At 29.5% G+C, this 12,547-nt stretch overlaps 1 protein-coding gene across 2 annotated transcripts in view; it reads right to left on the bottom strand.

Annotated features, from left to right (window-relative positions):
• stw (straw) overlaps nucleotides 1–12,547 on the bottom strand; it is a 53,906-nt gene that overhangs the window by 18,396 nt on the left and 22,963 nt on the right. For both annotated transcript variants that reach the window (XM_008200998.3, NM_001039398.2), the window contains 2 exon segments: nucleotides 4,897–5,200; nucleotides 1,401–1,685 (listed from right to left, as the gene is read on the bottom strand). In XM_008200998.3, coding sequence (XP_008199220.1) covers nucleotides 1,401–1,685; nucleotides 4,897–5,200 — 589 coding nt within the window.

The raw sequence follows: 12,547 nt of genomic DNA, 5'->3' as shown, positions 1-12,547 counted from the left end.
GTTTTTAATTTTTGTATTTTTCAGATTTGTTTTGTGTTAACATGAATTTTTGTAATTTTTGCTTCTATTCGGGTTGCCAAAGTTCTACTGTAATTATTTTTTGGAGTTAGTGACATTTTCTCCGAAACAATATTTAAAAATTATGAAAAACATCACATGTACCTATAGAGAAAAATATAAAAAATGTACCAAATAACAAATACCGAATTTTGTGTTCCTATTTGTTTTTGAGAAGTAAGATACTCATTAGATACTCATTACTCATTCTGTATATCTTTGTTGTTTGATTTGTTAAAGAATCAAATGCTTCTCTAACCTGTTATAGAAACTTTCAATAGAAAAAATCAGGATTGGTGGTGAAATTTTTCATAATAATGAATGAGATGTGTTTCTTATTATTATTAATTAAATTTTACGTACTTTCTTTTACAAATTTAAAATGCACTTTAACAATTTAACAAGCATCTCATTTTTTAATTCTGAGATAATTCAGTTGGCAAACATTTTGAAACTATAATTTTGGAATTTTATTTTTGAAATTACGTATGTATGTAAAATTTCAGCTCATTAGGCTAACAGAGATACTGTCCCAAATAGCAACTTTAAATTTTTTATTTCTTAATATCTCCAATCCTGTGCGAGATGGGGATTGATTGCGCCCTTAAAAACCACAACAGCTTATACTTCAGTTAGGAGCCAAGATATTGAAAATTGTTTATAACAATATAATTGTTAGAACAAAGTAAATATTTCTGAAATGTGAGATTATGTGTGTATGCAGCTTGTTTGGATAATAACCGGAACCATTTCAAATTTGACTCGCAAAATATGAAACGACGCAAGTTAGATTTTTTTAAAACTAATAAAAATTAAAATGAAGCCATCTACATAAGTTCTTGAACCTTGAAACCTTCATAAACCTTGCGATGTTTTTTAATTAGTAATTTTTATGTCAACGAGAACGCTGAGAAATCGGAGTAATTTGCGTTCCATTAATTTATTAAAATTGTGGCAGCAGAACACAATGTAGGATATGTTCACGACAGTAAAATTATTTCTTTGCATGTCAAGCGTTCCCTAATTCTCTTATTACTACGGTACATTTTGAGGTTAATTTGAAGAAACTTATAATTTTCTCTTTTCATTGTGATTGGATTACGTTCCGTTTTTAAAATATTTTAGCAAGAAATCGTAATATTGACATTTTCGCGAGAAATCTGTGGTAATTAAGGGTTATTAAAAAAAAGATGTGTCGACTGACATTTAAAACGGAAATTGCAGTGGTGATAGTTGCTTTTTTCATTAAATTTAAAATATGTATCCTTGGCTTTATTTTGATAAATCGGTTCGTTGAGAAAATTCCTGAACGGATGCCCCTTTCTAAAAGTGTGGGTGGTTACCTGAAGGTGTTTCCTTGCTGAATGGGGCATTGGGTAACGAAAGGCACTCCATCATAGTATTGACTTCCTCTTTGCCAGACTCCGTGCCAGTGGAGGGTCACTTCGTTGCCTTCGATGTGGTTCTCGACGTCGATCACAACCTTGTCACCTTCGCAGACTTGGATGCTGGGTCCTGGGATCATACGGTTTGCTGTTAGAATGCCTCTTTCGACACCATCGGCTAAGACGCATTGACAATGGGACCAGACGGTGTTGGTGGCGTTAGGTGTACACACTTGGCAGGCTCTGAAAGATTTGTATTCATTATTATAGCCGAAATAAATTATCAATGCTCATTGTGTACAAGTAATGATTATTTTCGTGTCTGACACGTGTAAATGTTGATAGTTGGTATGACCAGGATTTCTAATTACGATTTTTGACATTGGAAATTTTGAAACTATACTTATTTCTTAAATAAATATTAATAAAGTTACAATTTCTGGGTATACAAGGATGTCTCAGAAATTAATTAAAAAATACTTCTTTATGTCACAAGGCCGTGAATTAAGACTTTTTTTTGAGAATGAATATTAATCATTCGAATAAAAAAAGATAGTTCACGGCCATGTGACATACAAAATTTTGTGTGCAAATGTAAAAAATTACCAAAATTAAAGATTCGATCGAATCTTTTCATAAAATTAAATTTACCGGTGTGTTTTGGTATGGTAACTAGGGCTTAGTTGCTGTATATTATTGTCATCTAGGATTGTCATTCTTATTTAATTGAGAGGTGCTGTTTTTTGTGGTTTTTAAGGACAATATCACATATTAATAAATAACGTTCGAATCATCTAATACAAGGTAATTTTATTCAAAATCATGACCCGTAAAAAAGTATTTGTGGGCCGGTAAAAAAAGTCTTTTTTTACGTTGTCAGCGCTTTATTTTGCTATGAACAAATGTACTATTTCACGCCTCAAAATCAAGAAAAAAAAGTGCCGTTTTTTGACAGTTGCCTTTAAAAGTTTTTTTTTGATTATAAAAATAAAACAACTGCTAATCTTGGCCATAAGACAATTTAAATTTAAGTGTGTTTCTGTCAACAAATTTCGATAATTTTTCTAAGACACAAAGTCAAGAGAAAAACTTTTTAATTGAAGTCGTGAAAAAAAACACATTTATTAGTTCCAGAGGTAAGATATTGTTTCAAAAAGTCTTCATTTGAGCATAATTCTGTAAATATATTTCGGCCAATTTTACATAAAACTAAGTCAATAAATTAAAATTTTTGCTGCTAAAAAATTTACAGGAAACAACACAACTTTTATGTATTTTTTTATCTAGCGCAACATCTATACCAAATAATTGTGAGAAAACAACTACTGTACTTTGTAAAACATCTTACTATTGCAAAAATGAACTCTTTAGTTCAAAAATGTTTTTTATCTGATTTTGATAAGCGATTGTGATAATACAGGGAACAATAAATTTATTGGAAAAATTGTTGATTCTACGAAACTAAAATTTTTATGGACAAACAGATCTCTAATAAGTGTCACAAACTAGTTTGGATGTAAGAATTTACTTTCAAAAAATGCCCTTTTGAGTTTTCTCAAATTGGTTAGAAATAACAATTTTTACAAACAACAAAATCGCTGGAAAAACCTGTAGATTGTGAAAAAAATATTAGGAAATCACTACTGGTTTCAGATAAACTTTTTTTTAAATGCGTTCTGTAGCTCAAGGTATATTTTTTTATAATCCATAGCGACGATTGCTACAAGAATTCTTGTTGAGAGTTTAAAATAGTATTAAAGATGATTATTTTTTTCTTTTTTATACAAATCAATTTAAGTCGTTGTAAAAATTTTTGGCTGTGAAAAAATTGTTAGGAAATTGCCAGTAGTTTCAGAAAAACACGATTTTTCTCTCATAAGACGTGTTATGCAGATCAATTTTTTATGCGATTTTGCAAAACCATAATTTTTTACAAAAATAATTGTTTTTGATTTATTTTTAATTAAAAAAAATACTACTTGAAGTTCAAATTTCTTTTAATGATTTCGCAAAACTATAGTAATGATTTATAGGGAAGGGCCTTAGAACTGTGAAAAAGTCGTTAGAAAATAACCACTAAAACGTAAAAAAATATGTTTTGTTTGTTTGTTTGTTAACAACATCAAACAGCATCGCAAGTTTTTTCATTGTAATTCCGTAAATTGATTCTGTAAATTTGTTTCGATTATTCTTTTAAAAAGTAAACTCAATGAACTAAATTTTTATTAGCCAAAAAATCTAGAGGAAACAATCTAGAGAAACTTCCTGCCTCGGAACATATTTTTTTTTAATGAAAAATCCGACGTAATGTAACAAATATTCCTGAAAAAACAACCACTATTTGTGAGTGTTAAAGTATGTTTTGTTTTAAAAATGTCCTTTGCATTTAAAAATTTATTTTTACAGAATACAATTACTGAAAAAATCATTCAGAAAACACTATAGTGTTGAGCAATTTTTTTCAAGATTGTCTTCTGCAGCTATTTTTTTTGTGTAATTTTGTGAACTAATGGTAATAATTTTTACCAGCAACAAGGATACTAGAACATTATTTCTAGTGTAAGATTTATTGCAAAAAAGTTCCTGACTTTCCAAAATTTCTTTCAGTGCATTTAGGAAACAATGCCTACATTCTATTGAAAAAACTTTTAACTGATAAAAACATGAAAGGAAACAATTTACTAATTACAATAGTCGAAATTTTATGACTTTTAACTCTTCATACAAGTTTTCATACAAGTTAACAACCTATAAAAGGCTACGCAAATAAAAAATTTAAATAACCATATTACAAAATGTTGTACAAAGTTTTTTAATTTTCAAAAAACTCGTTGGGAGAAACCATTAGTTACACCAGTTACTAGTTAGTAGAATTTTATTTTCGAAATAGGGCGATTCCATAAATTATTTTGATAATTCTTGCACCAAACAAAGTCAATAAAAAACTTTTTTAGTACTTCCTAACAATTGTAAAGTAAGTAACTTTTCCTTTTTTTCAAAAATTTTTGACACAAATTTGAAGTATGATTTTGTGAATTGATTTTGATAAGCTTTATTAATTATTGGTAACAAAGTCAAGCCTTTCAGCTAACAAGAATTCTTAAGCTCTTGTCAAAATATTTTGTGGAAAATTTCTTCCGCAAATTGCCAAAACTCGTCACAAAAATCCATTTGTTTCCGCGCAATGTATTTTTTCTTTTCAAAAATTTAGTGCATCTATTTCGATCATTTTTGCAGAAATCAATGTCAATGAGAAAAAATATCTATTTTGCAGCTACACAAAATAAATTGTTTGAAAAATTAAGCAAAATTTCATGCAAGGTAACAAATTTTAAATGTTTTTTTTGAAAAAACGCAAGTTTTATTGTTCCTTACCCTTATTTCTGTATGCTTGAAAATAATTTAGTATTTCCAATTTTATTATCATTATTCATTATAGAAAATGTTTACTTACGCTCCAAGCACGGTGTACAATTCCAGCGTGAAATGATAATAGCAAATTCTTGGGGGTTCTCCTTCTCGACAAGCTCTCGCACATTCATCAGGTGACGACAGTGAGGGATTTTTTAATAATTCAGCAGTCGCCGAATTTCGAAAATCTAAATGTTTCCACGCCTTTCTCCCTCCCCCTGAACTAAATCTGGGCCCTCCTCCTATCGAGGGGTGAGTTTGGATCACAGCATGTTCAGATTGGAAAAAATCTGAGTTGTCGAAATCATGCCAAGACGCAGCGGCTGCAGACTGGTCTATTGGTCCCACTGCAAAAGAAAGAAGAAAAAACTTGTAGTAGTTATAAAACGGTTTCACTTATGATTAATACGCGCACTTTAAAAATGTAACCATGAGTTATTTGGAGTAGAACGCAGCTATTCTCACGCTTAACGTTTACTTTCATAACTAATTGCTTTCCGATAAGGTTACTTTTACTACCTTACTTACTATATGTGAGTTATAAATGTGTAATTACAATTGTTATGACGGCGGCTTTTCAATGCACACCTGTGATCAATCAAAGCTTTTTGCTGTAAATAAATGATGCAACGTTATTCCACAGTTGTTTAAAGAAGTTGGTGGTCTAACTTGTTTTTTAACACTGAGAAAGCAAATGCTGTCAATTTTGTTTAAACCAATTAAATGCAACTACAATAAATTTAGAATCTCAGGGGTATATTATATGTATCCGGCTCGAAGGACCAATTTAAGGACAATAACTTAATAATTGTGATCCAGCACAGTAAGCAATGTCAAAGTGGGGCGTATCCAGAAATTAGTTTTGAGGAGAGGAGGCTTTCAAAAATTTTTAGGCATGTGAAAAAAAAATTAAAACAAAAATTACAAATTTTCGTTTTTTGTCTAATAATTTAATTCATTGAGATAATTGTTTAGCATAAAAATGTGTAACTTTGCCTTCATTTAACCAACCTTGTATCTCGTCTAATAACTGAGAGCTTCGTGGTGAAGCTCGAAAAACGGACACCCTGTATAATGTGGCACATTTATATTTTTTTTTATAAAACACCTTATATTTTGTGCATTTTTGGATATACAGAGTGGTTAATTATAATTATGTTTTTTACTAGCAGATGAACAACATTCTTTTAAAAATATGAAAAAAAAACCTACAACATAAAATACAACAGGGAATGTTTACCTATAGTTGTTTAAGTAATTTTAAGTAATAAACATTTCTGGACGTAAAAAGAACGTCTAAACATAAAATGCAACTTCCTTGTTTTATATTTCAAGAAACTTCCTACATACTTTAAAAAGTAATAATAATTTATTTATTTTAATAAATGTTAATGTTAGGCTTTTATTTTTTTTATAAAAAAATTAAAATCGAAATTTGGTTTCGCCCTTGAGCAAAGTAATGTAATCACTAATGAGTAATGAAAATGGACTATTATGAAGAGTAATAATTATAATTTCGGTTTATAAAAAACGAAGCTTGCTTAAAAATTAGTAATTGCTGTATAACATAATAACTAAAACAAAGTTTATAAACCCGATACACCAAACGTTTGGTGTTTTTGTATTATCAATATAAATAATAAAACTTCAGCGAATTAGCAAAAATTTTGTGTTGTTTCTACATACTCAATTCAACCCAATGACTGGATGTATCCGGCTCGAAGGACCAATTTTATATTTCAACGACAATACTTAATGGTAAACAAAATAACGAGTACTTGATGGAGAAATGGATTATTTTGAAAAGTAACGTGTATAATTACTGGTTTTATGAAAAACTAAGCTTGCCTAAAAATAGATAATTGCTGTATAACGAGACAACAGAGTTTTTGTTTTATCAAGATAAATAATAATACCTTCACCGAATCAGTAAAAATTTTAAGTTGTTTCTTCTTATTCGATTCAATCCAGTGAATGGATGTATCCGGCTCGAAGGACCAATCTCATACCTCAAGGACAATACTTAGTGTAACGTTTATAATTGTAATTATACCACAATAATTATGAAGAACTTGTAAGAGCAAGTGCTGGAAATAACAATGAGGCTTTACAGCAAGCAAATCAATCTTGAGAAAAGTTTCACTGCAACTCATGACTCAAGTAAGTGAAAAGCAGTACATTTTTTATTGTGTTACTAAAACCAAATTATATACTTGAAAAAGTGTTTTATTTGAATAGAAATTTGCATTTCGTCATCGTGACAATAAAACCGTTATAAATTTGAGTGAAGATTACAGATTACAATATTGCATCACCAACGAATCTCTCGATTGTTCGAAAATCGACCATTAAGCTGACACGATTTTGTCGATTTAAACAAACAGTGCAGTTATTTGGATTTATGAGTTTTCGCAATTTCGTTCCCATCGAAATTTATACAACAATCTACTTCAATAATATGTTCATTAACATCTGTTAAGAATCAAGTATCAACGAGAATATTGAATTCAGGTGAATGTTCAGTGGAAACTTCAACGGTGCGTAAGAACAGAAAACAAACACCGTACCTTCAAGGATATTTAGCGCTGTATATGCTTTATGTATCACGCATCTTACGCCCAATCACGATATGTAAATTGATCACTTTTACTGGTCTAGACATTGTTCTTAAATTAATTAATTGTCGTGTTGGGCGGCCAGAATATAAGGTTTAAACGCAGCATAATTTCTCCTTTCACTGCGAACTGACAGATACACTTAATTCACATTAAAGTGGTTGAAAATAATTAATACGCCAATCAAACGGAACATGATGGAATTTAGAAATAAGAAAAGAGTTTTTCCGGTCTTGATCAGATGCAATTATTTTTGCAAAAAGGATATTTAGCTACGGATCGAGAAAGCATAATAACATTCACTAATTAGATGGATTTTGATTTTAATAGGGTCACACCCACAGGAAATTTCTCTTGATGAAGGTAAAACAAAAACGAGAATTCTTGCGGGCGGAATATCGCATCACGGACCTGATTTTCCAGCACTTTTGCGCAAGTTAAACAATGTGATCACATAATATCATTACGATGCTGGTGTCACGACTTGTACTCGGTTCCCAAAAATAAAATTTCTTTCGTAATCATGAAAAGTCTGTTTTTATTACACGCTTATTTTCTAAAATGGGACTACTTAACCAACGAATTAAAACTGAATTCAAATTTTAACAACGTGAGGCTAAATAAAAATAAAACATTTTATAACAAAATAATGTAAGAATCAGCTTTCAGTTAATAAAACCCATGTGTTACCAATTTGTGATTTTTCACCTAATTATTATTGTCTCAAAATAATTTAATGAAAAACTGAAAAACAACGTTTTCTACGTAATAATTTCTGATTGATCTGATTTATTTTTATTTTTGTTTTTTATTTGTCTGATTTATTATTCTGATTTATTCTCGGATTTATCATTCCGTGTTCACAACATCTCGCGAAAATTTTGGGTGACTTAAAAAATAACGTTCTTTGTGTCTAACTTAAACATTCTTTGGATAAGTGGAAGAGGTTGTAAATAAAAAGAGTCTATATTGAGATTTGTTTCAAAGGTATTTCTCTTTTCTTCAGTTCAAACAAGTATAATGCAAAGACTTACACACTTAAGTGGTGGAAGGAAGACTGAATTGTGTAAGTCTCTGTATTAGACTTATTTAATTTGAAGAAAAGGGAAATTTTATTCTTCATACGTCATTAAAAGTTATCTCGATATAGACTTTTTTTATTTAGAACCATTTTCATATATAAATGTGGATATGGTCTAAGAAATCAAAAAGTTTACATTTTTTGGATAATTTTTGTGCGATATACGTAAGCATCTAGCTGAAAACATGTCTCAGTGCTAAAGCATAATACATAAAGCAACATCCTATTCTGCAAAAAATTGTTTGTTCGGCTTTTTGACGAAATAATTGCGTTCATAGATAAAAACTCAAAGACAAAAATGAAAAGTTATCTACTTTGAAACTAATTTGACGATTTGTCGGTTTAACTTAACTAGATTTTAAGTTTCAAGTTTAAGAACATGCTTCAAGGCTCAAACTGAGTTTCTGATGCGGTTAATTTGTACATTTTTGGCTGAAAAACTGAGACGAAGTAATACAGTTTTTTGTGCCAATTTCCTGATTTCCATTTTAACACAACCTCACCAAAAAGTTATTTTGTAGCTCAAAAACGTGTTTGAGCATCTGAAAAAGACACAATATCAAAATTTTTGACATCATTTAAAGCTTTTTTATATATATTTTTTTTAAAATCTTGCAAACTAATTGAGTGTGAGATGAAAGACTTACTGAAACGTGCTCAAAGTTAAATAAAATCGAAAATAACACTTCTATCAACACCATTCAACAATTTGTCGTTTTTTACGAAATAATAAATTGTGTTTAAAAATGAAAAACTTACCAATTAATGCAAAGACGACTGAATTTAATAATTTTTTAGTGAGGTTTACACAAATTTTTTAAGAATCATGGTTCTAACTCAAAAACGTGCTTAAGCTCTCGAAAAATGAAAAAATCTCCACCTTTGAACAACAATTTGCGAAAAACAATTCCGCTAAAAAATTTAATTTTTAGCTTTTTAAATGCTTTTGAAGAGTGGACAATAGTATAATTTTCAACTTAATTCGGAATAGATTTTGCAAAAATAATTAAGTGTTTAGACAAACAACGTTCGGAAACACACTTCAGTGTACAAAAAAAATAGCACTTTTTTCAACCTCATTCGACTGAGGTCGAACCTCATTCACAGAGGTTTAGCAAAATTTTACAAAATTTACGTTTTTAACTAAAGAGCGTGCGTAACGCTCAAAAAATTAAAAAAATTTCATTTTAAAATTAATGTGGTCATTTGTTGTTTTTTTTAAATTTTGGCAAAAAAATTGTTAATTTGTTGAAAAATGTGTTAAACCGCTTTAAAAAGAACAGACGGTGGGTCGTGATTTGTATTCAGTTTCAAACAAAGTTTTTGTTTTTTTGGTTAATTTTTGAATTTTTCCAAAATCATTAGGTTTCTATGGCTGAAATAAGGAACGGAAATAGTACAATTTTTGACTTAATTTTTGTTTCGTTTTGACAACATTTATGCTCAAAAAGGTACAATTACTAGTAATATGATTTTCCACCAAATTCGAGGATTTTTTTGGGAAATAATTATGATAGTTGAAAAATGTGCTGAAACGTGTTGCAATGTTTAAAAAAAGCAAAACTAACACCCGTTTCAATTTGAGTCGGCAAGTCTTTGAATTTTTTTCATGTTTATTTTTATCACAGTTTAATGATATCTTGCAGTGAAGTTTAGGAAAACTCAAGAGAAACGCGTTTTTAATCGAAACTAATTTTGTGATTTGTCGATTTATTTTTAAAATGATTTTATCAAACATTTTGACTTTTTAGTGAAAAATGTGTTAAAATGTGATAAAACTGCAACAGATTACAAAATAAAACTGAGTTTCAAGTTTAAAAATATGCCTCAACTTTGAGTAACAATTTAGTGTTTTTCTGCTAATTCTTAAGAAATTTTGCAAAATATCTGAATATCTGGATGAAAACAACAAAAATATTACCTTTTTTAACCATCAATACTTTATTACTTTTTGATGAAATAATTTCATTTATGGAGGTCAAATAATGATAATATGAGAACAACTTTTAAGTGATTTCTTAGCCACGTAAAAACACGTATTAAAAAGGAAGCAGAGGCTGATTTAGTTATTTTATACTCCTGTTTAGGTGATTTTTTTCCGTTTAAAAATATGCCTCAACTCTTAAACAGTGTTAATTTAAGGATTTTTGAGTTAACTTTTGAGTAAGTTTTTGGCTGATGTTGTGTCAGTTGTTAAAAATAAGGATTCAGTTTTTATAACGTTCTTATCTATACCATGTCTGTTAAATAGCGACCTTATATGGTATAATCTGCGAAACAGGGCCATTCAACCATGCGGCACACATTTCGTTTAACTGCGACTTAAGTGTTAATTATCTTTTAAATAATTATACGGAGCTTCATTTCATTAGCGTTAGTTTACGGAAATTCCGGCTACAAATTAGCAATGTTTGACTTTTATATAATACATACGTAGTAGGTTGTATCGGAAATAAGAGTAGGTCACTTTTGATCTCTGAAAAACAACCGAGATTATGGAATTGTAACAAATTAATGCATCTACTGACACATCACTTGTTTCCGGTTTTTTTATTTTTCATTTATTTACGTTTATTTTTAATTCTGTAACTCTCGTTAACAGAGAAATTTTCTCTGTAAAACACTTTCCAATTTTCATCGTTTATTCGGAGTGAAAATCGATTGAGTCTTGACATTGAGAGATTATTTTTGAGTGGGAAATCATTAATCTTGTTTTCGAAATTTTGGCTCCTTATTGTCGGTTATGTATCATTTATTTCGTCTCAAGAAAAAAAAAACGTGAAAATTATTTCTGTTTTCATTATTTAATTACGAATACATACCTTAAAAGTACATTTACATAATATGTAACGATTTAACATATTGTGCGTACGATATGGGTAGCTAATTAATAGGAATTATGTTTAATATGGAATGATTAAATAACCTTTGGGTTGCTACATGAAATAAATCTAGATAATTGCGCCTCGCAACAAAAAAATTCTTAAACTGTGCAATTTAATTACAGCTTGTTTAATGAAAATTTCTTACTGAATTCCTGGGATTCAAGAAATACAAACTTTGAATTGAGTTTTTGGTGTTTTATATTTTCTTAATTTTCTTTACCTAGTCATTGCTCTATACCGTGTGTTTCAGTTAGGGATATCTAAAGGTTAGAATATGAAACAACGTACAAATAAAACGTTCCGTCTTCTATAGTTCCGTTAATGCCACCAGAGAGCGCAGTTGTTTCATTACAGTCTAAGTTTTCAGAAGAATGAATTTAAAAAAAAATGATTGTATTAGTATAAGGGGTAGCACACAGTAAGAGATAAACATAATGCAAAAAAATATCGTAAACTGTATTTAATAAAATTTCAAACTTTTACTACTTTGCGCACTGCCCCATATTTTTCAAAACGCTGTGGATACGGTTACAGATGCAAGCAAAATATTTGGAAAAATTTTTTTCTTAATATTTTTCTTGTTTCTTTAACCGTCTTAAAAAATAGGAGACGGGGCACAAATTTTGAATTTTAAATACTTTTTTATGAGATTTCTCATAAAAATTTTACTTGTTATTTTTCCTCAGTCAGTTCAGAACGCAAAGCTCAACATTTCTGCATTTTTTCCAAGTAATTAGGGAATTGGTTGAATTTAAGTTAATTTGAAATGATTTTGCGACGAGACGGTGTAACGCTGAAAGCGCCCTCATTTTTAATTTGCGGTACTATATTTTTGGGTTCAGAAAATTCTGCAAATTTGTATTTCGTTTTGTCTCCTAAGTTATAATCCAACGTAGTTTCAGTTTTGTATTTGCACTCTTGTAACTTTTTTGTTTTTTTTTAAATAACTCAAATCTTACATAGTTTTGGATGAAATAACAAAATCTTTTAAAAAGAATAATTAATTTAGCTTTTTTTAAAATGGTAGGTACCTTGTATAAATTTTTGCACCATTTGCTAGATAATTTAATTCTAATTTTAAACATGTGTCAATATGACGCTAGTAAACAAATA

This window comes from Tribolium castaneum, chromosome 2 (genome assembly GCF_031307605.1).
Source record: "Tribolium castaneum strain GA2 chromosome 2, icTriCast1.1, whole genome shotgun sequence".
NCBI classification, from domain to species: Eukaryota; Metazoa; Arthropoda; class Insecta; order Coleoptera; family Tenebrionidae; genus Tribolium; species Tribolium castaneum.
Note: the sequence above shows the minus strand (reverse complement) of the source record. Positions and strands in the feature narration are given on the sequence as shown.